A 26,730-nucleotide genomic window follows, 5' to 3' on the forward strand; every position below is an offset into this window, starting at 1 on the left:
GATGCAGTTGAAAGCTCTGGAAAAAGCAACTAATTAGACCACTATCAAAAAGTGTTCTAAACTTGGCAGATAAATAGTGTGTTCATGCTGGACTCCGAGAATATTGTTTTTCTTTTTGTGACCTTTCAAAAGATGGGAGAGAAGGATACCTTTCACACACACACACACACACACACACACACACACACACACACAGTCGTGTTTCCGTCACTTCAGAGGACATTACATTGACTTACATTAATTTCCTGGAGACGTATCCTCATCTTAAACCGAGTCTCCACCCTAAAATGTAATGATTTACAGTATGGATGGTAGGGACGGTGTAAACAGATTTATGTCCCCACAAAATGAGTAATAAAAGTACACACACACACTTTGAAGTATCTGGACATTAAGATGCATTGTTGTAACAAGAAGCTCTCAGACTTCAAAGGAGAGATGATAATAAAGTAAACTACAGTAACTGGGGTTGTCATACATCAGGAAATAATTCTGGCCAGAATAACGTCAAATTTGCCAGGAACAGAAGATAAAATGAGACACAGCTGATCTGGGCCTTGTAGCCTTGTGGCCCATTATAATTTAACTACTCTCCAAACAACATAATCAAGAAACATCACAAACAAAGATTTGTACAAAAACCCAATTATTTAACTTTATTAACATCAATGTTTTTTTCTTTTTCATCAACAGTTTCTTTTTAAATTCCAGTTCTTTATCAACAAATAGAAAACAGACTGTGTGTACAACAGATCGAACCCCTACAGCACTAAGCATTCACAAGGTAAAAATGAACATTTTTGTTTTTCGCCAGCGTTTTCAAGTCCCCCCTCCCTCCCACCGCCGCCGCCTCCTCCTCCTCCTACTCCTCCTCCTCCTCCACCGCCACCACAACTTTTAGGCCTCGGATCAGACGCTCCCCTTCCTGCGGCTCGTGTGGGAGAAGATGTGTGCTTGAGTGGTGCGATGGCCGACGCTGAGTGAGGAGTCGTTCCGTTTTTGATGGGTGGGGTGGGGGGTTGTGCTGTTTTTCCTCATTCAGACGGACAACCAGCTGTCGAAGTTACTATGGTAGTACAGTAGATACAACGGTGTTTCCATTAATACACACTCTAGGACAGCAGGCTCTGCAGTGTCTCTAGGGTTGGTAGATCAGCAGAATTAATCCTTTTTAACAATATACTTTTGAAGCTGTGTATATATCTATGTGTAATTGTACATATATATAATCAATCATAATTATATATATATATATATTTATAGTTCTATTTCTGTATAAAATAATATCAGGTTTCAGTCCAAAGGGCTGAGTCTCTTTCCCTCTGGTAGGAATGGTTGATTCTGTACAGGTGCCAGCGTTGATGGCTCTGCTCCTCAGCCCATATGAACCACGTCCGCTCCTTTCGGTCTGTTGGGTTCAACTCCAGCAAACTCACCAGGCTAATGGGCAGCGAGGAGATGGGAGGGACTTGAAGAGCAACTATATTCAGAGATCAGGGAGTTTTTTTTTTTCTTCTGTCAACTACCCTTTGGGTATAAAAGTCTGTTTTCCTCAGGTAAGTTCTCCGTTGTGGAGTATGAAGGCCTCAATGCCATAGGCTTCTGATGAAAAACAAACGAAAAAAAAAAGAAAAAGCCAACATAGAAATCATGTGCTTTCCATTCCTGTACACCGCTGATTCTGTCTCTCGTTAGCGAATTCACTTCTTGTTTTTTAACTAGCTACCATGTTTTACAGAAGGACAAGTTTAGCAAGTGTGTGCTCTGAAATCAGTTTTCTCAAAATTGATTTTTTTTTTTTTTTAATAGTAAAACGGCAAGTGAAAAGGCAATTTTTTTGTTGTTGTGTTGAACTGAGTCAGACCAAATGTTTATGACACATCTTATGAATAAAACAATAACGTAATGTGATGAAAGAAATCGGACAGCAGCTCAGAGAACAGTGGTCCTCCTGTATTAGTACCTAGGAACGTGTTAAAAATACATGTCCCTTGTGCTAAAGTACCCTAAAATAAAAAAAAAAAAAGAAATAAAAACAAAAAGTACAGATTATGAAAATAATACATTGCCCCGGCCGGGCAGTTTAAGACAGATACATTTCTGATGTTAAAATGATTATTAAAATCAACAAAAAAGTATACTAAACAATAACATTTGACATAATGAATCATAATATTGACAATAAAATTAACAAAAAAACAGAGAGAGTGCTCTCTCAGTGCTACCAGTAGCCTTTGACAATCAGGGAGGTTTGGCTTCGACGGAGCAGAGAGGCGAGCTGCCGGTCTGCACTGTCGCATCTGTACAAGAGTTGTCATATTTGTCATAGTCATTGTAATGTTTCTGTTATTATCTTTAAAGCAAAATCTCATGTGGTTGGTTAAGTCGGCATGGATCTCTGTGATTGGTTGAACCCGTTGCCGGGTTCTGCAAGCGCGTCCCTTTTCTCCTCCCCTCCGGTAGCTGCGAGGGGTTTGGGTTTTTAGGGGGTCAAGTGAGTGGATGGTGGCTGAGATGGGACACTTGGCACACTCCTGAGAGGTTTGACCAGGGAGGCTGCTCGGTGGGAGTGGTTACGTTGCATAGTGGTCAAAGCTCCCCAGGTACTCCAATGCTGCCCTGTAGCACAACTGGTACTGGTCCTGAGGAGAAGAAGGAGACAGTTTGCATTTATGGTCTGGAAAGTTACACATCATCCCTTTTTTCTGATTATGACCACGTTTTGAATGACCAACTCAAAGTACATACATGTTCATACTGTGTTTCAAGCATTTCAGGTGAGACAGAGAGCTTGGTTATGCTCTTAAACTTTTGTCTCTGTGATCTCAACAATAAATCTTAACTGTAGTAAATCTCAGTCAGGGTGCCAGGATTTAAAAAAGTCCAAATTGACCCATCACAACACCCGCCTCAGAGATTTTTGACCAGCAAAATGTTTTTCTTGTCTTTTTATAATCTTAAAACATTAATGAATTCATTTGTATCCACAGCAGAACTGACTTCTTTATGATGCCTTTGGTTGTTCTATCATGTAATGTAGTCATCAATTTTTAATGAAAGGTGAATTCAACGCTGAAGCTCCATGAAAGCACTACCTGTGTTTGCTATGAGATTTCTGATGGACATTTACAACCTTATAAAAGACGAGTTTTTGTCAGTAAGTGTTTAGTGGAGCTTTTGCTGAATGTACCACAAAATGACACTTTAGATGGAATCAAATTTTAACTGCAAAAACTCGTCAATACTCTGTTCTTACCTCTGTCTGCACCATGGCAGGCCGCTGGGTGCGAAGTGTCTTCACAGTCTGGAAGAGGTCGACCACGCCCTCGTACCTCATCCTCTCCAGCACGATGCTGAGGGTGATGAAGACTCCCGTCCTGCCCACCCCGGCACTGAAGAGCACACACAAGAGTCTTTATTGCATCTGCTCCCTCAGGCTCCTGAACTCTTTGACTTTAATTTTCAAAATTGAACAACTGAAACTAATTGCACTTTTCCAAATAATTTCAAGTTCAAGCTCTGAATGACAAAAATCCTCTGAGAGAAGATCCCACCTGAACAGTAAGCACATGAGATGTATCATAATACTTTCTCTTGCTACTGCTGTCCTTATAATGTGCTGCGTATGTACAACTACAGATATTTATTTGTTGTACAGGATTCCTAGGTCAAAGTACTTTGTCCACCCCATTTATACTGATGATGGTAGACTAAATATTAACACCAAATAATACAGCCTCTAAATGAGCATGAATTTTAATCAACACCTCACTTTAAAAGTTTAAATAAAAACTCATGATAGTAGGATTTATAGCAGAATTGTTGCTTCTAACCAGGTGTATCTAATAAACTGGCAACTGACATTAATTGTAAGAGATAGTTTTAAATTTTGAAGCACCATTAGAATGATTATACAGTGACTGTTCTATATAAATGTGATTTTGTCACACTGATTTTAAAGTGTTTAAAGGTGCAGTGTGTAGAATTTAGTGGCATCAAGTGGAATGGACTCGGCAGAAATGGAATATAATATTCATAAGTATGTTTTAATTAGGGTATAATCCCACGAAAATGAGAATTGTTGTGTTTTTGTTGCCTTAAAATGAGGCCTTTATATCTACAGAGGGAGCGGGTCCTCTTCCACGGAAGCTGCCATGTTGCGCCGCCATGTTTCTACAGTAGCCCAGAACAGACAAATCAAACACTGGCTCTAGAGAGCACCTTTCATGTTTTTTTGCATGTTTTGCAGCCACCATAGGTTCTCCTACACGCTTGGAAGAGGAGGTTGAGGGGAAGGGTATTCAGTTGGTTGCAATCTGCAACCTCACCACTAGATGCCACTAAATCCTACACACTGGTCCTTTAATTGACGCACAGACAATCACAGGAAATCTATATATTTGCACCATTATCTTAATTGCTTGTACTTGATGCATGTTGAACAATAAAGGTTTTATGCAGTTTGACCCTGCTGAGAGAATTTTGCTGCCACATAAACAAAATTCAAGCAGTAAACTTTAGTGAGCTTGAACAAAGCTCTGCAGTGCCTTCTGAATTGTTCATAGTCTTAAACTTGGACCTAATCTTCCTCCATACCTGCAGTGTACAGTGATTGGTCCGTCCTGTCCAAACTGTTCCTTGGTTTTGTGCACTTGTCCAATAAAATCAATGAAGCCTTCCCCAGTTTTTGGCACTCCTTGCTCGGGCCAGTCTGTGAACTGGAATTGGCGGATTGTTCTGGACTGGCCGTCCTACAGGGCAACAAATAAGGAGTTAAAGCACATTTAAGAGGCACAGTGTACTGATAAATAGAAAAAACTGACACAAAGGTGATGTAGATTCAGTACGTAATTCAGCCAAGTTTTCTTTAAAGCTTTAATTTATCTCTATGACAAAATAACATCCTGTACTCAACAAAAAAAAAAAACACCACAGTAATCTCTCAGGTCGAGGTCCACGAGTGTCATAACCCTGCTGGTTTTCACTGCAACCTTCTAATCATCTAATGTATACCTGGGATGCAATATAAATAAAACTGACAGTCTGGTACAAGAAAAAAACAGCAGGGTAGTGGTACTGCAAAGCAAGCGCTGACAAACTGAACTGTAATAAGGCACTGAGGTGTCAGCATGTGCGATTTAAATGTGTTTTGTGTACAAATCTGGAGTTTATTTTAAAATCAATTCACACACACACACACACACACACACACACACATATATATATATATACATGTATGTGTGCAAGAAGGAGTGGATGTGGGATTAGAGTGTCACTGTGTGTTGTGAGCCTATGATGACAGTAAAGAATATTTATAGCCCATTGAAACTACTGCATCACAGGGAGCCAGTACTGGCCCTCGGGGATTGGAGGCTATGGTTTTCATGTATTTTCACAGTGATCTCGAAACACACATGCAAATACACACAACACCAAACATACACACACACACATACAATCACACAATCTATAGAGCAAGCGTGCTGTTACTAAATTCGGGTAAACATTTTGGATGGTGCATTCACTTGATGTCAACCTGTCAGGAGGAATAACACGGGATGCGTTCTGATCATCTCTACCTTGAAATCACAGTTGATATAATTCTTAACACTTAGCGTGACTGTCAGCATTTGTGCGAAAACCTAAAATTAAGATGTATTTTGGTTGGGTGGTTGTATTTGCGTAAAATGCCAATCCATCCTCATCCCTCCCACCGAGACACACACACACACAGATATTCACACAGAGAGTGAACCAACATACCCTGGCATCTGTGACTTTGAACTCTCGGAGGATGTACTGGGGCATGTTGTACTCAGCCATTGGATCCACCACAAAGTACTGGTACCTGGCTGAACGCTCCGCTGGCCAGTACTGATGGCACTTCTCCTACAAAAGAAGACGGGGAGAAAAAAGATTTAGGCAGTTATAGTGGAAGAATCTTTTTCCCAACACAAAAAAAAGACTTTTACATAATGAATGACTGGAGCACAAGTGCAGGATATTATTAGTATGGGTTACTGTAAGTTATTAGTCATTCTGAGTCATGAGAAGATCTCTGCTTATGAAAGAAAATAAAGGATAAACTAATCTGTGCTTTTGAAATATTGTCAGATTTATCTTAGGTGGCAATATATTTACATAATTTGTGTTCTTAACTGCGGTGATGATGTGAATGAGGGTTTTTTTATGAACTGTGATTATGGATGAGAGGTTGATGAAAGCTGTAAAATGCAGTTGAGTGCTGTCAGAATCATTTGCATAATCACAAAAAAACAAGTCAGTCGAAGATATTATGGCTTTAATCAAACTGCTACTGGAATGAGTGTACAATTTACTTAAAGATTCACTCCTTGATTTTGTTATGCTGCACAGAAACCCCCCCTAAAATATCCTCCCATTTTGTCCAAGGTCACTGATGACTTTTTTTTAATCTCAACTCTTAACTTTGTTAAGTTCCAAACTATGATGAGCGAGGGAGGTATTACAAAAAAAATCAGGAGCGTATATCAGTAAACTTTAAAAATTCAGTTTTTCAAAAAGCGTGATGTTGTCATGTAGTATGGGATTTATCAGTATGGCTGGAATTCCACCAATTATTGACAAATCTGATACAGTAGCAAGTTTCAACCCAGATACATTCCAGCTACGGTGATAAGGAAGTTACCCCTCTACCAAGTTACGGTTCAGGGTTGGAATGAATTAATATTTGAGCAGTGTGACACAGTCGCTTGACTCAACCGCCTCAGCATATAAAGATTGTTATCCGGTATGTTCAGTATGAGTATTACCCGTCCCATCTCTCGTAGCTTGGTGAGCATAACGACGATGGTGGAGTTGTGCTCCCACAGCATCCTCCAGAAGTCCTCAGTGGTCTCAGCCAGGGGTCCCTGCGTAGCCAGGTAGGCCTTCTGTGTTCTGAAGACGCAAAACCACACACATCATTACTACCAACTTTATGGTGCTTTTACAACTGGTAGAACAGACAACATCACAAAGCAATAACGAGAAAGGAGGGCAGTACCAGAGAGGTTAGTAAAGGCTGTTAATTCAACCTCAAAATGTAATAACAGACAGGATATACAGCACGCAACAAATTAAATACATTCAGACACACGTTTATTTCGGTAAAATTCAAAGGCTGGGGAACAGCTTTCTGTGTAACTCCTTTTTCATTCTATTAAAGCAAAATATACCATGCCACGATAGGTGGCCTGACTTGTAGTAAAGGGAATCCAAAAAACATGCTGTTAAGAGCAGCCTTTCGTCCTTGTACTGTCTGTCAAAATGTCTCTGCAACAGTACCATCAAACCAAATCCCTGCACTTTAAATGTACATAGCAAATAATCCTTGGCAACAATCTTCTTCATCGAGCTATTTAAGCCTGTATAGATCCTACACTTCTTCCTCTTTCCTCTTGGTGGCTCAATACAGAACGAGAGAGAGAGAGAGAGAGAGAGAGAGAGAGGGGGAGAGAGCGCTTGATATGCTCACAAAACTACAGATGAGCTCATTCACTGATGTGCCAGGGCTATGCTGGTGTCCTACGTGACTTTGGTCCAGCTGAGCAGTTATTTTTTTTAACAGCAGGTGGCAGCAGCGCACCGATGAGAAGAAAGGAAAGGGAGGGAGCTGAGTAATCCAACACACAAGCGCATGCATGATCGTGCACGCACACACTCACATGTTTGCAGCACATGTAAGCTTGCATTCAGGTGTACGCATTTATGCGTGCAGTGTTTTTGCATGTATATTCAGACACGCTACTACACACACACGCGTGCGCGCACACACTCAGGCACACACTGAGCTATGGCTGAACAACTAATGAAGGTGCTGCAGGCAAAGCACTAATGTGGAACCGGGAGATTAGAATATGCTCAGGGCCTCGCTCACACAAATAAAGAAACAACAGATTGGTGGAGAGGAGAGGAGATGGTATACGAGGAGGGGAAGGCAACCGAGTGAGGAATCAAATTAAAAAGATGAAAATGGGGGAAAGAGAAATGCAGAATAAAGAGAGGAGATGTACAAAGTTGAGGGAAAATGTGGAGAGGAGAATGAGAGAGGAGATGAAAAGAGTGAGTTCTGCTCTCTCCAGCTGGTCATCACAGCGCAAAGTAGAACTGAAGAGGAGAGGAGAAAGAGGAGAGGAGAGGAGAGGAAGATGAAGGAAATGAGAACACAGGAATGGGGAATGTAAGAGCAGAGGAGGAAAAAGGGGAAGGAAAGCAAAGCCGAGCAGGGGATGAATGCTAAATTTCAAATTGATAGCGTGGACCCCTCTAACCTCCCCATAAAACGGCCCCTAGCCAAAACAAAAACAATTCTAACCGTATCACACAATACTGACTTCTCTGCACACAGTGTCCCGATGAGCACGCTGCCAAACAGCACAAAGCACTCTCTGCATCATCCCACATGACTGCAGTGCTTGAGGACATAGTGTTTCATTTCAACCTCATTACAATGCTAAAACTCCAGCCTGCATCGGAGCATATCCAGGGCTCTTGCCCCTGATAGCATAGCTGGAATCAATGGTTCGCCTCTCATTAGCTTAGCATATTATTGGCTTTTCTTGAAGGCGCTGGGGTGAAGGGCACTGGAGGCCCCTGTTTAGTTTTTATTTATGCCCAGGCTTTAAAAGCAGCTTAATTACACAGTGCCTGTGGTGCACACAACAGGTCCCCACCCGGATATGTCTGTCTGTGCCATGATGTTTGGACGGAAAATTAAGATGGCGAGTGAGAGAAAGAGGGTGGGAGGAGAGAGAGCAGGGAAAGAGGGGCAAGAGACAGATTAAGCAGGAGAGCAGCAGGAGACGGAGATGGAAAAGGCTAAAAAAGGAGAGAAAGGAAAAAAAAAAATCAGAGAGGCAGAGAACACGGATGAGAAAAGAAAAAAGGGAGGAGGGGGGTTTGGAAAACAAACTTCATTACATTTCTCTCTTACTGCAATTATGCTATTTACACAGCAACAATGGAGGGTCGGCCTCTGAGGAGCAGCTTCTCATTAACAACAGGACTGGAGAAAGAGGGGGGGGTGGAGGTGGAGGTGTTGTCTCTGTCACAGCCCGGTACGAAGCAGAACCCCGTATGGATTGAATGACATTTCATGCTCGCTAAATCCATCCCTTCACTGTACACTCCAGCAGCAGAACATTCAGCTGTGTCTGTCTCTATCCGTACTTATATAGATATAAAACAGAGAGCTGCCTTTTCATCTTCCTCCCTCTAGGAAGCAATTTGGACTCACAGAGTACATGAGGACATGCGGTAGCTTCAATATAAAATGCAAGTAATTCGTGCAACTGGATGCTGCCCACTGCGGCCTCATCTTCAATCTCCTCCCATACATTTTTATCTAGTCCACAGCGAACACCTATTGCACTCTACTGTGCAACTGCAGACCTGTCACACTCAATGTAGCCAGGAAAGTATTAGAAAAGTGACACTTTTTGTTCATTTTGGCTCCACAGACTCCACAGATGAAAGGTGTAGGACTTTAGTAGTTGGAAAGGTTAACATAAACCTAAATAATAGTCTTCATATTTAATATTTGAGGGCAGATCCTGCTCAATGGATGTCTGGCTACAGTCTATGACTGTCTATCTTTTCTGGTGATAATCAATCTGACCTGTACTGCAGCTAACTTCACTTAACTTTCTTATTTTGCAGACTTTTTGTCTTCAGTTTGGTCTTTAGCAAGTCTACAGCAAGGTAAGGCCATTCCACTGCCTCTAAAACACTGCTTGGCTGCCTTGTCTGTGTGATTATTCTATATATTGTATTTAGGATCATTGCTGAGCTACACTGTCCCTAAGCAGTGATCTTTGTCATTCAAAACTCTATGTGCTGGAGTACAGAGCAAAAACAAAACATGTCCTTTCTCTAATAGAAACATCACTGTACAAATCCCTCTCTTAATGACCCAGATCATGATGAGTCCTGTGCTGACCTGTAGCCATCGATACAGCTGGCATTGATGTAGTCGGAGCCCTCGACGCCACGGATGGGCTGCAGGCAGACGCGGGTAGACTCAAAAGGCATGATGTTGACCAGACGGTTCTTGAACTTGTTGCAGGGCAAGTTGGCGCTGATGAAGCGTGAAGTGTGGGCTTTGGAGTTGGCCAGTCTCTGTTTAAGAGAAGGTGAGAGGAGAACCAAGACAAGGAAGAGAAAGATGGAGAGGAAAATAAGAGAGAATTAGAATGAGTGACCTGTGACACAGAGTAAACAAACAAGGAAGTCTGGAACGCTTCCCTGTCAAGTTTATATTCAGAATTGAGGCTTCCTGTCACAATAAACAAGTAATTCTAGAGAAGATAAGACGTCAGAATAGACTAGAAAAGGGAGGAAGTTATAATACATATCAGCTTGTAGGTATAACTAAGTGCAGTGGAGCCCTAGAGATTGCATGCACGACTGTAGGCGTGACAAGCTCAGTGCTGGCAGTGGACAGCGCACAGATGGACAGCACAGGAGTGTGTATGGACAGTCATGGTACTCCAGGAGATTTTGTGTGTGTGTGTGTGTGTGTATGTGTGTGTGTGTGTTGTGGCCAGACTGTGTGGGCATGGAGGCTGTGGCCCCCACATACGCCGCAATCATTCTCTCACTCTTTCATTCTCCATCGCTGGCAGGAGTGTAGATGCTATTATCACTTCAAACAGAATGGATCATGCTCATAAGAGGGCTAATGGCGGAGCCGCGCTGGGAGGAAAGTGTGTAATAACATCACAGTCGATGGCTATTGACAGAAGGTGCGCATGTGTGTGTGATTGCGAGTCACCTTGAGCACCAGCTGTGTGTACGCGAGAGTGTCAGTCATTTTGTAATTCTCGACATGGAGGTGTGGATGTGTGTGTGTGTGTGTTTCTGGGGTTTTATGGGTGTGCTTGTTGTCGTCCGTATGTCCCTGAAACACGTGTGTCCGTGTGTACTTATGTCACTGCGCTAGCTGCTGTGATGTCTCAGCAACAATGTCACCGAGACAAATTCCTGTGCTTTCCTGGCTTATTTGGTGAATTAATTATTTCAAACACTTCTATATACCTCTACAGTATATGATCTGGACAGAGGGCCCGAATTTGCAACTGCAGTCTGTTGTACTTTTCCTGACGTTAGACAATAAAAGATCACACTAGATTCAGAAATAGATGCACAATGGCAACGATTTTCTAATTTCTGTTCATTATTGAGGAAAACATTCACATCACTTCCTGTACAGATGTCTTTTGTTAAGTTAAATGCATCATTGCATCCTACAGGAGTCGACTACACTGCAGTAAAATTTAAGAGTTAATTTTTTTACTATGAAAACATAATTACATAAAGCCTTAAGTGTGATGTGTGGGCTTCAGTCACCTTGAACTCCAGCTCCATGGCGGTGACTGTCTCGCCAGGCGGTGGCTGGGTGAGTTTCTGGATGTGGGCGTAAAGGTTGCGTGCCGGCACCTCGGTGTTACCGCAGGTGGCGGCCTCCAGCAGGGCTTCGTGGATGAAGATGTACTGGTCCTCAGTCTGTACCATGTAATTCCTCTGGGCGCGCATGCACGTCACGTGTCCGTAGATGTCTACAGATTTCTCATGCTTCATGCGTTCCAGCATGGCATCGATCACAATGAAGCAGCCAGTCCTGCCCACGCCCGCGCTGATGGAGAGAGAGAGGGAGAGAGAGGGGAGGGGTGAAGAACATTACATTATGTTTTATCGCTGCGTTTTCACAGATATTCTTACACCTATTTATATAAGAAGATCTACTGATAGTGCAGTAAAACTCTACAGAGACAAAGCTAAAGGACAAACTGTTTAATTTGAAATTCAAAGCCCTTGTACACATTTAACAAGGTATGTTCAGTATTATTATATTGACATCATCAAAATTAAGATGCATCAAGATGCTTTGAGAATGTGGTAACACTTTCTGTGAAGCCCATGTCTATAATGCATTAGAATCTGCTTATAGCACTGTATAATTATAGTTATAAACACTCATAAATATTTATTATGCCTTATAAGAATAATCATAACATGTTACAAAGCATTTTATAATGATTTATAAGGTCACTGACATTTTTTTGAAAGGATCACTAGTATTATAATTTCCATGGTTGTAATACTCATAATCATTTTATAACACATTAAAATCACTGTCATAATGCATTATAATGTGATTATAAGTTACTCCAATTGGTCATTGGGTGTAAAATGAGAAAAATAACATTAAATCTATGTGTAGTAAAAGAGGGTTCACACAGTGGGTCTCTAATCCTGGTCTCCCAGACCACAGACAGGCATGGTTTGCAACCCATTTTTTTAAGGAGTCAGTTTTGTTAATCAAACATTTACATAAAAGTAAAATAAAACTGCTGCTAACACTTGGTAAGTCTCAACGTTGGTGAGGGCTTGTGTCCATACAGCGTTTCTCTCTGGCAGAAAAGTGCTGGCAGGGCGCTGGGGAGCGCTGGGATGGAGCGCTTGTGCGGTGAGAGAATCAAAAAGTTGTGTCAAATTGGAGTACTCAATTTCTGTTATGACCCGTTAAACATATAAATTAATTTTCCGACGTTTTTGTGTGTTGTTCTTGCATGGTGTCACGGTGAAGGCCTGTGTCCTCTAGAGAGTAACGACCATGGATGACTAGACACGCTGGCTCTGGGCCAACAGCTTAATTCTTTGGCTGACTGGTTAGTGTAGCTGTCTGTGGTCTGGGAGACTGGGATTCGAGACCCCATGTGGGAACCCTCTTTTGCTACACATAGATTTAATGATATTTTTCTCACTTTACTTAAAGCACCTGATGACCATTTAGAGTAACTTATACTGACATTATAATGGATTATAACAGTGATTTTAACGCATTATGAAATGATTATGATGTATTACAAATATAAGAAACACTATGATCATTGAAAAAAATGACAGTGAGTGACAAGCAATTATGTAGTATTATGATATTTGACCTTATAAATCATTATAAAATACTTATAATATGTATAATGTGTTATGATTATTGTTATAAAGCATTGTGGATGTTTACATGTGGTAATAATTATAATTATACAGTGCTATAAGAAGATTATAGCGCATTATAGACATGGCCTCCATAGAAAGTGATACCGAGAATGTTTTGTGATCCGATCATAGCATCCTGAATCAAAATCAAATCAAACCATAAGGTAAGATTCCCAGCGCTATTATGTTTTCTCACCATGTTTGACAGCTGAAAACTGGAAATCATACTTTCCAGGTTACTTGATTTACACCTTCTCGCACAAGAGCTGAAGCAAATAAAGATTATCGCTGCAGTTTGTTCACAGACTTTGTGATTGCAGAGGCATCCTGACAGGCTTTACAACTGGCTGGACCATACAACACAGAGTTATCCAGCCAAAGTCATGGGGAATCAAAAAAGGTGCTGACCTACAAAATAGGATTTCAGCATCTTTGTTACATGTGGTATCCTTTATGGTGTATTGACACTAGTCTTTGATGTAAGAAAACACCCAATTCTTGGAAAAAAACAACTAAATCATATACAAGAAGGCACTACATAAATGTGATGGTGACAATGTGTTATTCTGATATGACTACTAATGACATTTATCATGCAAATATTTGTAGTCACATGTACCCACCTGCAGTGAACCACCATAGGTCCTGCATCTGGAGGATTGCAGGCCTTTACCCGCCTTAGGAAGGCCAAGATGGGGGTGGGGTACTCTGGCACCCCATGGTCTGGCCAGGCCATGAACTGGAACTGGCGCACCTCTCTCTTCTCACTGGAGCCGTTCTGTATGAGAGTCAGCGGAGTAGACAGGTTTAAATTTGAGCTTAGTGGGATACCCTGACACAGAGAAGTGTAACTGGCCACTTTTTACAGAGAAACCTGTCACACTGGGCAAAAACATTTTGAACACGTAAAGGTCATAGTGTTTTGATGAAAAGAGAGCTCCAATTTTTCCGTTAAAATTTGAAAAGCACGAATGATTTAATTGTCAGAAATGTAGCTATTTTAAGCAAAGGTTTAGAGTTGACTCATAACATTGATAGCGGCACATAATCTGCTCTACTTTCATGGCTGTGATCATTCTGCAAGTGTAGGTGTAGATAACGTGTATAATTTTGGAAACGAACTGCAACAGTTTCTCTGAAACGGTTTCTTGGCATTGTCACCATTCCTGATTGAAACCAAGAAACTGCTCCGGCAGACTTGTATTTAATTAGGAATGATAATCATGTTTGAAACTATAAGTAAGTAATAGAAAAAGAACTAGAAGAGAAGAAATAAAGGACAAAACATCAGTCACATCATCACAATCACTGAAGTTTATGAATTAAAGACCTAGTGAAATCAAAAATACATTTTCCCAGTTTTAATCCTGTGTTCCTTTGTTAATTGTTCATTAATCTCTTGTTATATGCCAAATACATATCAAAAAATCAGTATCAGAGTGTTTTTACATCAAAATCCCTGTCTTGTCTCTTGTAAAAAGGTTTCAAATGTTTGATGACTCATCCTGCACTCAGGGGCGTTTACAAAAGTTCATCCACTCGAATGTGACTTTGGGGCGAGTAGTTAGCCACACTGGTCGTATAAAACCGCACTTCACTGTTTGTGGGTCAAAGAAGCTAACAGAGCAGCATGGAGAGAGAGAGGTAGAGATGTGTGTTTGGATATCAGTGGACAAAAACTTTCATTTCCAAAACATCCTCTGCAGCTCTGTTTCTCTCTACAGCTCCATATCGCGCTAAACTCTAAACCTACTTTTTTAGTGGTTCAATCAAATGCGAAGGATTTGATTTAAATCCCTCTTGTAACTGTACACCGCTCAAATATTGTGTTTCATTGGGAAATGTGTCATAGAACAGAAGCTAAATACGCTCTAACTTCTGTTTCACTGGGACTTTAAAGAAAAATGAAATCTTTCATTGCCTTTTAAAGAACAAGGAGCAAATCTTGGATGTTAAAAACCAATTACAGCAGTGAAAAAACGAATTCAGTGGTAATTACCTTTATCTGTCCTCGGAAAAATAAGAAATTACATTTTAAATGTGACCCCGGTAATGATGAACTGCAATTACCTGCTGGGAACATGTCCTTCATGAGCCTGCCTTGATATTTGGCTAACTGCAAATTAAAAAGGCAGTACTGTACCTTGTACAGGGCGAAAGTACGGACGCTGTAAGTGGCCAACTCCACAGTGTCGAGCATGGTGACCTGGATCATCCCATAGGTCTCTGTTCCTCGTGACGGCCAGTACTGGTCACACTTCACCTGGCAGAGCAAGAGAGAGGGCACATTGTGAGGAGTGAAGTGCTGCTAACATCCACTACAAGGCTAGAGAGAGGCTTGTAGGATCACACTGATTAACAAGGAGGGAACATAGAGAGGTCAGATCAAAGGCTTTGTCCATTGTCTAATTAAAAAATGAAGACTCTGAGTCAGCTGCCGTATCTCCAAAAAAAAATGAGCGCTGGTCAACTGAGCATGTGCGTATTCGTCCATGTGTGTCTGAATTTGAGGCGTGCTTCAAAAGGGCATCATAAAGCCCACTTTGTCTTTTACCAGCCTGTGATCATATTCAATTAGCTAATTGTCGGGTGGTTTGCAGCCCTTTGTCACGTATGCATTTGGCGCATTTGTGATGATTGGGCGCTGCATTGTGGAGGGAGATGTGTCTAAAAAGCCTGCTCTGGCCTGGCGTGAAGGGACAGCAGGTTCGACCACCTGGTTCCATATGTGCTCAGAACTAACTCATCGTGGTTGAGGCTAAAGATCCTCCAAACACTGGCACTGAGTGGCTTGACTTCAGTCTGTGTGTCTATGTAAATAACAGAATAGCCTTTGCCACCCTTTTCACTTTACTCTTTGTAGTTTTGCAAAGAAAAAGGCTTTAAAAAACTGTTGATAGTCCTCTTTTTTCACTCAGACATCTGCATGAACCCTTCATAACCGTTACTGATGACGTGCATTACTGGCTGTTATTGGAGTTTTGCTCTTGTTTTCAAACAGCTATAATATGACGTCTGTTCTGGAAAGATTGAACAAATCTGTCCTAAAAGACTTCTGAATAATTTAGAGGTAAAAATAGGACAGGCGGTTGCACAACGATGCTTCATTTGATTTTTGTAACACCTAATTTAATAGTTGTTCATGAGGTCTGGGGGTTTCTAGAGGCGATGAGTCACATCATCATCTAAACACTCGGAATAGTCGGCTGATAGGTGTTATTTCTGGCTTTGGGCTTCAATTGATTCACAGTGGATGTTTTCAAGACTAAAATCTTGTTTGGGAAACAATTGAAAAGCTTATGACGTGGTTTGACTTTGTGAGGCAGGTTCAGTCCTTATTGTCCTCCGACTACCATGTGTCCTTTTAAGGTAGACATTAACAAGACGCTGAAGCCGTTTTCCATATAGAAACTGAACACATGCAGACACTGTTTGAATATCAGAATTGCTGGGACTAGAACTTCCTGCTATTGATTTGGAAAACATGAGAGGAAGAGAATTGGTGCAGGTAAGCTAATCATATTGATACTGCGGCACTGAGCTGACATTTGGAAGCACCTTGGCGGTCTCGGCGAGCTGGTACAAATCGACAAACAAAATGCGCTAAAATTCACCCCCTCACATTTCACCTCCCCTGGTGACAGCTCCTATTCAGAGGAAGAGGTAGACCTTGCAGGAGAAACTCAATTGAGTGATGGGGAACCGCTCGCAGTACAAACATATGGATTAGCAGTCACCTCTGTAATGAATATCTCTGTGCTGCTGTCTGAGGTTGGGTGGCATATTCTCTCTCGCAAGCACACACGTAAACAGATACACACACACACAAACACACACACACACACACACACAGACCGCAGGTTTCACTATCATCTGTTTCTGCTTTGAACCTCCTTTCTCACATGTCGTCACCTGGCCTTTTGCAGAGGACACAAACCTCTTATCTAGACACACACACACACACACACACACACACACATATATATATATATATATATATATATATTTATATATATATACACACAAAAAAGTGAGTAATACCTCATTTCAAGTCCTGACCTTTTAGGATTTTACTAACTGGTAATGATAGTGCTAGAGGAAGCTGAAATTTGCCTGGTGCCGGATCTCATCATATTTGTCAAGCTCCTGCTCTGTTTGGCACAAGACCGCAGTCTAGCTGTGTGGTGGGAGGTTGACTCACTCACCATATGTGTATGTCTTTGTGCGTATGTGTGTGAGACAAACGGACAAAAGGAGTGGACAAAATAACTGAAATCTTGCAGAATGTAGGAAAACCACGTGTCTTAATTTGAAGCTTTTGTGAGTTAATTATCTTAAATGTCTCTTCATTATCATTTCATTTCATTGTGTGTCTGATGCAGTTTGCCAAGGGGTTGTTACTGCTGACATCATTTTTCAGAAGTGTTCCACCTATTAAATAATGCTGTTGTTTTTGAGACTGACGCACAAGAAATCTAATCAATTCAACTCACTGCTGCCTCATACCGCGATGGAAAAAACTGTGACAGACATGTATATCAGATACATACTGCTAATTGTAATTTATCTTAACATTTACTGCTCTGTATCACAGTAGCAATTGTGATTTATATACACCAGTGTAAAAAAAACGCTGAGCTGTTAGCACATTCATTCACAGTATAGGAGGGATTTTTTCAATAGTATAAATGTCAGCAATGCAGATAACAACTCTACGTTCTGTTTTTTGGGGTTCAGGCTGGTGTTAGTCATCCTCTCCTGGTTTGGAAATCAAACTGCTGCCGCAGAACTGACACATACCATTTAATGACGTCATACTAAAAAATTTGTGGGCAGAAAATGTTTCCCTAGCTGGTGAAAGGTTGGTTTGTTTCTCTGTGTCAAGAAATTGATTTTCAAACGTGTGTAGGAGGTGGGGTAAGGCTGAAAGGCAGTGTTACATTTCTCTTTAAGTACCATATGTTGTGGTGTACCTCTGTACGTATGCGTGGCTTTGATTTGGTTACAGTGATCTAAGCATGTTTATCTGTCACAGAGCTCTGAAACGACCTCTGAGACACACTGAATGTATGTATGCACGAGTATTTGAGAAGATGCATATATTCTCACTGAGTTTGACTGAACGTGTAATAAAAATCAGCCACACTGCTCATATTCTCCAGGGTACAAATGAATGAGCTCTGTTCCATAAAGAGCAAGTGTGCCTACAATTTGCCTAAATGACTGATTGCATCTATAGCTCAAAATTAAAACAGATGATATTATGTTTTGAAAGATGGTAATTTTAAACAACTGCTCTTTTACAGACTCCCTATAGATAATGAATGATGAACTGAACTTCAGGTAGTAATCTCTTTTTTCATCCCTGACAAAAAAATCTATATCTAGGGTTTTGGAGATGAACTTTTTCATTTATAATCACTGTTACTTCCACTTCTTAGTCTGAAGACTCTGTTTCATTAGGGCATCGTAGGCCCACACTAATAAAGTACCACACACTGGCAGGGCTCCATGCTGATTTATTTTCTACCAGGAATTTATGAGCCTGATTTTGTGAAGGTAATTAAATAAACCCATCCCAATTCTGAATCTCAAGTTGCCCATGTGCTCTGTTTTTTCCTTTATTAGCCTGAATGTATTTTTAGAGCACACAAATGTTGTTGGGTGACAATCCTCTTAACTCCAACGTCAGAGTTTTCATTATGGTGTTGTGACTTTCCAGAGCGAAACGCAGAAGGTGAAAACACAAATGAGACACTAGTCTATGAAACCTTGGCGTGGTGTTGCAAAAATAAAAGTATTAAAAATACGCAAGCGTTTTCATCATATGCAATGTTGCCATGGTAACGCCACCATAAGCGGCAACCAAACAACACGAGGGAAAATGGGTAATGGTAAAAAAAAGCTGTTATGCAATTGTCTGCACAAACAGATTTAGAGAAAATTCCGGCAGAAGTTTTTGGAGATTGCCAAAGACTCAGGAGAGGAGAAGCAATAAGAAGCGATACTGTCCACAAACAACCAACATATCCTTTGAAGTCCTTGTGCCTTTGATCAAGCTGACAAATCCTGCTTTAAAGTAGGACCGGGCGTCTATATGCCTTCAGGCTTTGCTTGGTGTAATGTTACTTCCCCAATGTCGAGCTACATAAATATATACAAATATATGTCAGGAAACTCAGACACATTTCAACTTCCAAAAACTGGCAGTCTGATATGTCTTCAAATTGTTGATTCTGATGACCTTTACTTTTACATGACGGGCGTTTCTTTTCCTCACAGTATCTCCGCATCACAGCAGCCACCTGTTGGTTGGTTTGGTCAATCATGTTTTGATGACATCAGGAAATATATTCCTGTTTATGTGTGAAGTAATCAATATTTGCTATTTATTAGTTATTATTCACAGCTGGATAATTAATGGTAATTGTGTTCTTGTTATTAATTAATCATATAATGTATGTAAATTAATCATTGAGTAAGCACATGCCAACAAATCAATGCATTATAAAGAATTAACCGTTGTTAATGAAGTCAGTGATTTCTGCCTTTTTCATCAATGTTTTATAGTAAATCACACAGCGTCTCTCCTTACCCGTGACTTCTCCTCCAGTCTAGTCATCATGACGATGGTGCTGGATCTTTGCTCCCACACCATCCTCCAGAAGTCGCTCAGTGTCTCCGGCAGAGGCCCCTGTGTGGCGATGTAGGCATTCTGCTTCCTGTAGCCATCGATGTAGTTGGCGTTGATGTAGTCACTGCCAGGAACGGCTGAAAAAGAATGAGGCAGTGAGGATATTACTCATGTAATTCACAGTGTGGTTGTTTGATCTTCTGAGATTGCTCAGAATCAAATGTCAGAGTAATTTCAATAAAACGTAGTGATTTACTGTTTTTTTTCTTGGAGCAGATAGACCATCTGATTCTTTCAATCACTTATGACGCATGGCGCTGTCCAATCTACATGTTATGATCAAACACTCTATATTGAAGCAAAAAGGATACATGGGCTTTGTGGAGATTTCTAAAGCAGCAGCTGCAGGCATAAAAAATGTCCTTGGTACATTTGAAAGGGGTCTCAATCGATGGCAGCCTTAGTCAAAAGTTATCTAAAGGGTTAAGTGGTTACATGAGCTCTTACCATCAACGGAGGTGAGCACCACTCTGGAGTGGTCATAGGCGATGACGTTTGCATAGCGATTCTTTGGCTTGTTGACTTCCATGTTGGAGTTCTCCCAGGTAAACTGCTGGCCCGGATCAATGGACTGTGAGAGAGGGCAAGGGGGAAAAAGACAGTGAGAGAAGAGAAAAATGTAAGGCAGATGGAGAGAGAAAGTGATTATGATAGAGTGCACAGAGAGACAGAAGGAAAGAAAAGAAAACAGAAGCACAAATAGAGGCTCTTGAGTGTTACATGTATAAAATACAGTGAGGCAGGCGGCTAACGGGATGGGGCAATACTACCCTACTGTCTGCGGTCACCATTCAACCGCAGTACGTCATTGGATTACACAGCCTTTGGATGGAACATATACCCACGTTGTGTCTCTTGAAAAGCCACAGTGGAGCATTACAGGTAAGTGGTTTAATATTGTGTGTAGTACAGTGTGCAGACTCAAAATACTGTATCAGCTGACAATGACTTTTATTGCTGGCTCCGCTGCAACTACTAACGACGCATTAACGTGTTAATCATCTGCATGACATTTGATGCCTTTAATTCTAATGAAGCAGAAATATAAGGTCACTTATTATGGTGATTTAAATCGACCAAAAAAAAAAAAAAAAAGCAAATCTGCCATAGATTGAGCCAAGACAGCCAGCACATTCCTCCAATTTCCTGTTCGACACATTGATGAGAATGTTCATTTTGGCCAAGGAGATGAATAAAGGTTCTGCTCAAGCCTGCAGGCAACCACAAACAGTCACTCCCGCCGTTTAGAGTGGCTACACTGAATTACCCGATTCTGAGAAGTCAGATGCATGACCAATTGCAGTAACCATGATTCCTCTCATCCTCTGTCTGTCTTTCTGTTCTCATCTTCTATTTCTGTTGCCTTTTCCTGTCTTTTATTTTTGTTTCAGCCCTCTCCCTTTCAGCCTCTCTCTGTTTCAAACCCTTTTTCTACTTACGTCATTTGTCTCTTGGGCTAAGACGACAGTAGACTGCATACATATTGATCTGGTGAGATATGTGACGGCCTCCCATCCCTTGGGTCGATAATGTCACAGAGTCTCTTGTTATTCTGTATCGATCCTCCGCAGCTCACATCGGAACCATGTCCACTAATTCCCCAGACCTTTCGCCTCGCAAATCCAGCAGGAGTCAGAACGACACCTTGGAAATTCCTTCACTTACTTAACTTGGCCGTAGCACTCGTTTAATTATTAGAGGTTATTTTGTGTCAACACTTGACAGCTCAAATATAATAATAATTATTGGATAATGGATAATGATAAGGGTGCAAGGTGAGGCCTGGAGAGAGTGGGGATTAGGATCATGTGCTATCAAGTGATGGGAAAAACAGCAAAAGCTAAAGTGTGCTGACCTGAACATGACCCAGGTAAGGTTTGCCCCCATTAGAACAATAAAGACACTGTTTCTATTTGTAAATCTCAGGTATCTCGCTATGTTGTCCTCAAAAGGACATCAAGTAGCCCCTGTCTTGGTAAAAATAAAATGTACACACAATATTTTTATACTTTATAAGTTTGCTTCAAGGGAAAAGCCATGTATGTACATACTGTTTTTGAACAAGATAAGAAAAATGTGAAGTGCTCATATGCAAGAAATCTTCCGCTGAGGTTCTAAATTGCTCAGCAGTCATGTGGGTATATGCCTATTGCTGCTGATGAGCTCAGCACTGCCAATTTCTCTGTCTGTGCCTGCCAGTATGAAGAGAAAGATTTCATTTGCAGTCAAAACATGTCATATCCATTTGAGTGCTCAGTGAACACAGCAGGCACATTAGACTGACAACTAGCAAACAAGTTAGGTAGAGATGCTAGAAAGAGGTGAGAAGCACCTAAGGTATTCTCGCTGACAAATGAAATGCTTTCAAATGAACTTAATGATAGTGCTATGACGACTGCAGCGTGATATTGCTTCCTGTGATAAAACGACTGTCAGTGGGAGCTGCAGTATGCCTGATTGACAAATACGACTCATTATCCAGTGTGCTCATTGCTTAGTGTGATGCGGACTGGCGTTGGTGGTAAAGGAAGTGTCAGGCTGCCTAAAACATCAGGGAGAGGAAGTGGAGAGGCCTCTACAAAGTCTGTGCCTTGGGGTAAGGCACAATGGGAGCAGCCGGCGAACGTGACTGTGACAAAGCGCCGTGAGCTCTGCCACAGCGCCTCGGCTGGCACAGAGACGGACGACCATCTGCCGGGCCATGGAGGGGGTCTTCCCTGGCTTGGAATGACTGGTGCGGGGAGGGAATGGGGCTGGGCTGGTTGCCTGCAGTCATACAAGCCTCTTCTCTGGCTTGATTCGTTTACACTAACTCAACAGGCCGGGAGGGCGATGTGTTGGAGAGGCACTGAGCAACACAAGAAAGCACTTAATTGAGTGCAGACTTTTACCAAGGCCTAATTATCTCCCCAGTTAACTGTTAATTTCACAGTGAACCATATAAAAAACCATTAGAATCATATTCTGTGTGTTATAAAATGTACAGCTTTGCATACAAACATAATATGTATAAGGCTGTTTTGTCATACATAATAATGGCCCCTTATTACAGATTTCATACAAGACTACACTTAGACACATCTCTCAGCATAATACAATAAAACTCAACAGCATAACAAACTATACCCTCCAAAATGAAGACAGTTTAAACAAAAATAGAACCTCCATGAAGGTAGGATTTATTGCAGGGCTGCTGTATTAAACTTTATTAGTTTTAGCTAGGAATAAAAAAAATTAGTATAATTATAAAATCTGAGTGAATAAGGCTTTAATCATGCGAGACAAAATACACAAACACTGTGTGTTAATCTAAGCACCATACGCGGTTCTAAATGCTTAATTTTTTATGATATTACAGGGTAGATGATAGAACAGTTATATAAGCCTATCGAATGGATATTTTCACAGATTGACCTTTTCACAGTTAGCAGAACAGTTATAAAATGCTGGATAAAGTTTGGCCTCATGAGGTCACCGCCATAGCAACGTATGGTTAGTATAGACAAACAGAGAGGGGCAATAACTTCTAGGTGGAGGTCAAACAAAAAGAAGATCTACAATCATTCCAATGAGCCAATCCAATGAATGATATCAATGTGAGGATTAGAGCTGGTTAGACAAAACGGATCGAACAATCAGAACAAATAAATAAAAGACAGCACATGTTTTTCTGTATTCAAGGATGCCTCTCCTCTTCATCTGGTCTTGCTTAGTCTCCAAACCAACTATGTGCCACTTTAAATGCAAATTTGCTCCTTTTTTGGGGGGGAAGAACACCGACAAGAGATAATCCCTCACTGAGTTGCATCGGAGAGACCGCAGGCAAAACAACATTCTTCAGGGAAACATCAAGACGCACACAGATTGCTTAAGCAACTCGCCACCTGCTAGTTTTGTGAAAAAGCATCTCACATCATTTAATGTAAGTGTTGGTTTCCTGGTGGGATTGGTAATAGAGTTGTAAAAATGACTGAAGAATGTCTGTGAAAGACGTCTTCCATAATCCATTAGAATACATGCATATGGGATCAAAGAGGCACACCAAACTTCCTTCCAGACACGATAACAAAGAAACACATTTATATGCTTGAAAGAGAGGGAAACACTGATATAGCATTACTGCACGGCTCTTACCTCATACTCCTGGGAAAAGCGTAGGCCGTCGTTGGCTTTCAGACGCTCTATGTGGTCAGCCAGGTCAATGACAGGAATGGGTGGGTGCTCCCTCATTCCTGGGAGAGGAAGAGGAGGAAGAGGAAGAGGGGAAAATACAAAGAAAAGAGTGAGACCTGGCTGTTCCTGCATCAGACATGTACATCGACTTACACAAACACTAGTTGGACCACAGGGTGAGTGAGGCTGCCGGTGGGACCATGAGGTGGCTGTGTAACGGTGAGGAGAGTGCACTTTGTTCAACAATGCATGAAGAGACGGAGAGTGGAGAGAGCAGAGAAGAGTAGGAGAGAAAGTGCACAAGTTGAAACAGGCTTGTGACATTTGGTGACATTTGGTGATATCGTCATGCTAAGTGAGGAGGACAGAGGTGGGGCTGGCACGGCAATGCACATGAGTGACTGGGTGAGCATGCTCCTGGAAGGAAGCAGGAGGCAGACATCTCTCTGACTCCACAATGCTCAATTGGTGGCAGAGGTGGGATCAGAGCAGGAACCCACAAGTCTCTACAAATCAGTCACACTGTCACTTCCCAGGGAGGAAAAAAAACTGACTGGTCACCAGCCAAAACTCATTTCTTTGAAAATCTCTTTCCTTACAATAGACTATCTTTCGGCCCAGCCTGGAGCGCTTGGGCTGGATTAATTTCAAACAACCCCCCTCGCCGCTCTCTAGATTTCTCATCGCCGGGTTATTGGATGATTTATTGCTAATCTACCGACACAAATTCCCCTATGCCTCTGAACTTGGCAAGGCTCTGCTCATAAACGGATTGCTGGAAACTCGTCTATGTGTTAAAAGTTAACTGTATGCGATGCATGAACACACTCTTAAGTTATACACAGAGCATCATTAACCTTACATATAGCCTTGAAGTCACACAGAGATCAGAAAGACACATTAAAAAAGGTACACATTAACATAAGTGCCTTTGACTGAGCTCATCTGTAAGGTCATGGGGTCATGCTTTCAGATGAGTGACTGCTGCAGGCTCATTATTGCTGTAATGCTAATGGCTAATGGCTGGTAACTATGGCCACTGCACAAGATGAGACCTGACCAATTACACTAATTTAATACTATCACACAGGGGTCCTATGAGCACATTAGCATCAGTGTGTATGTGTTTGTGCGTGTTCAGCCAGGTCTTTTACAGCCATGTTGTTGGTTAAATGGAGAGTGAAGACATAGATAGCAAGGCTAATGTACAGCAAGTGTAACTGTCCGCACTGCTCAACTATCCATGAAGCCGTCTAAACCTTTTGCTTCCGCACCAAAAAGGTGTTTAGGAAATTGCAGCATCCTTGGAGTGCCAGAGGCTACAAGGTTGTGGGCTTGCGATGTCTGTCAGGATTGCAACAGGGGAATGGGATCAGGAGCGAGTGAGAGAGGAAGACTGCATGTGTGGGAAATACACAGTAGGTGAGAGATCAGACTAACTTGGAGTGTTGGGGCAGCGATGAGTGCTGGGACCTGTGGAGAGAGGAGAGTCAAGGAGGAAGGAAGAAGAACACTCAATCAATGGAGATGGCTCAGGATCAGACCAGGGCCAAACAGTATCTGCAAATAACCTTTCAAGCTAGTTGGAGTGCACAGCGGGGTGGTGTTTGCCCTATCAGGAGAACTCAAGAAGCGTAGTTTAGGCTGTTAAACAGAAGCTGGACCTTGAAATACTCCCCTGTGATTGCTCAGTGTAAATTGCACTAGTCCATAAAGGGCACTTCTTGTTTTATCTTGAGGACAATTTCAGTTTATTACAGCTTGGGTCTTATTTTCCAAGTTTTGGCCATCATTTCTAATGGTTAGGATAACACTATAACCATCAAGGAAATTACTGAGATCTGGGAACATAGTGGAGCAAGAAATACAAGAGGTCAGATGATCAGACAGATGAGCTAAACCGCTTTATCTATAGGTAAAATAAAAGCCTAAAATGTTGGGAAAGGTCTGTGAAATTAGAAGGGTATTTACAACTGACAGTTTGGGTGAAAATTTTACCATTCGACTTTGCTTGTGTTCTTTGCTCCATTGGTCTGCGCTATCACTGTATTTCCAGATATCAGCAATTAACCATCATTACTGAAAAAAATAACTCCCAAAACTAAGATCCGGAACAAGAATTCCCCTTTGATATGCCCTGGCACTAGGTTTTATTTGAGGTGTTAAACATGAATGATCACAGTAAAGTATTTGCAAATACTATCTGAACCAGGTCTGCCAAGGATACACCAGGGCAGTTACTCATAGAATCACACGCCTGCTGCTGGAGTGCCAAGTGTGCAGCCCAGATCTGTTTAACAAACCAACATGCTGGAGACATGAGCTGCAATTGGCTGGACCACTTAACAACAATCAGAATCAGGGCAAGAATGTTCACCTGCTGTGGGCGAATCAAAGAGAGAAAGAGCGGGAGGACAGAGGAATGGGTTGTTCAATATTCACTCAGTTCAGCCTTCGAGTCTCACACGTTTACACGAGCTAGACGCAGCCTTGATGATTTTTGATAATCACTGTTCTTGAAGCAACACAGCGAGGTGGAAAGGGAGAGAAAGAAAGAGATAAATGTTGACGTATAGAGAGATAGATAGAGAGAGAGAGAGAGAGATGGGATGGAGGGGGGGTGAGAGAAAGAGAGAGAGAGAGAGAGACAGAGAGAGAGAGATTACCCTACAGGGGGAAATGGAAGACAAAAGAGAAAAAAGGTGGAGTGGGAGGACGGGAGAACAGGGCTCTTTTAGAGCGGCAGCACTGCTTAATTCCTCTGCAGGGGTTCAAAGGGGCTATGCATGTGTGTGTGTGTGTATGGCGAATGGGATCTTTAATAACCCGTGAGAAGGGATACACAC

The 26,730-nt window shown here is 41.6% G+C and overlaps 1 protein-coding gene across 1 annotated transcript in view; it reads right to left on the reverse strand.

The window, feature by feature from the left end:
• Positions 1 to 629: 629 nt before the first annotated feature.
• Positions 630 to 26,730, reverse strand: part of LOC137193515 (receptor-type tyrosine-protein phosphatase F) — a 184,315-nt gene continuing 158,214 nt past the window's right edge. The window contains exons 21-33 of the mRNA XM_067604727.1: positions 25,325 to 25,463; positions 23,846 to 23,943; positions 20,159 to 20,282; positions 19,613 to 19,788; positions 15,161 to 15,280; positions 13,641 to 13,795; positions 11,368 to 11,653; positions 9,959 to 10,137; positions 6,792 to 6,918; positions 5,764 to 5,889; positions 4,597 to 4,751; positions 3,257 to 3,392; positions 630 to 2,642 (exon numbers count right to left, since the gene is read on the reverse strand). Of these exons, the coding sequence (XP_067460828.1) occupies positions 2,574 to 2,642; positions 3,257 to 3,392; positions 4,597 to 4,751; positions 5,764 to 5,889; positions 6,792 to 6,918; positions 9,959 to 10,137; positions 11,368 to 11,653; positions 13,641 to 13,795; positions 15,161 to 15,280; positions 19,613 to 19,788; positions 20,159 to 20,282; positions 23,846 to 23,943; positions 25,325 to 25,463 (1,890 nt within the window). The 3' untranslated portion in view covers positions 630 to 2,573. The remainder of the gene's footprint in view (positions 2,643 to 3,256; positions 3,393 to 4,596; positions 4,752 to 5,763; positions 5,890 to 6,791; positions 6,919 to 9,958; positions 10,138 to 11,367; positions 11,654 to 13,640; positions 13,796 to 15,160; positions 15,281 to 19,612; positions 19,789 to 20,158; positions 20,283 to 23,845; positions 23,944 to 25,324; positions 25,464 to 26,730) is intronic.

The sequence above is a fragment of the Thunnus thynnus genome, chromosome 12 (genome assembly GCF_963924715.1).
Source record: "Thunnus thynnus chromosome 12, fThuThy2.1, whole genome shotgun sequence".
NCBI classification, from domain to species: Eukaryota; Metazoa; Chordata; class Actinopteri; order Scombriformes; family Scombridae; genus Thunnus; species Thunnus thynnus.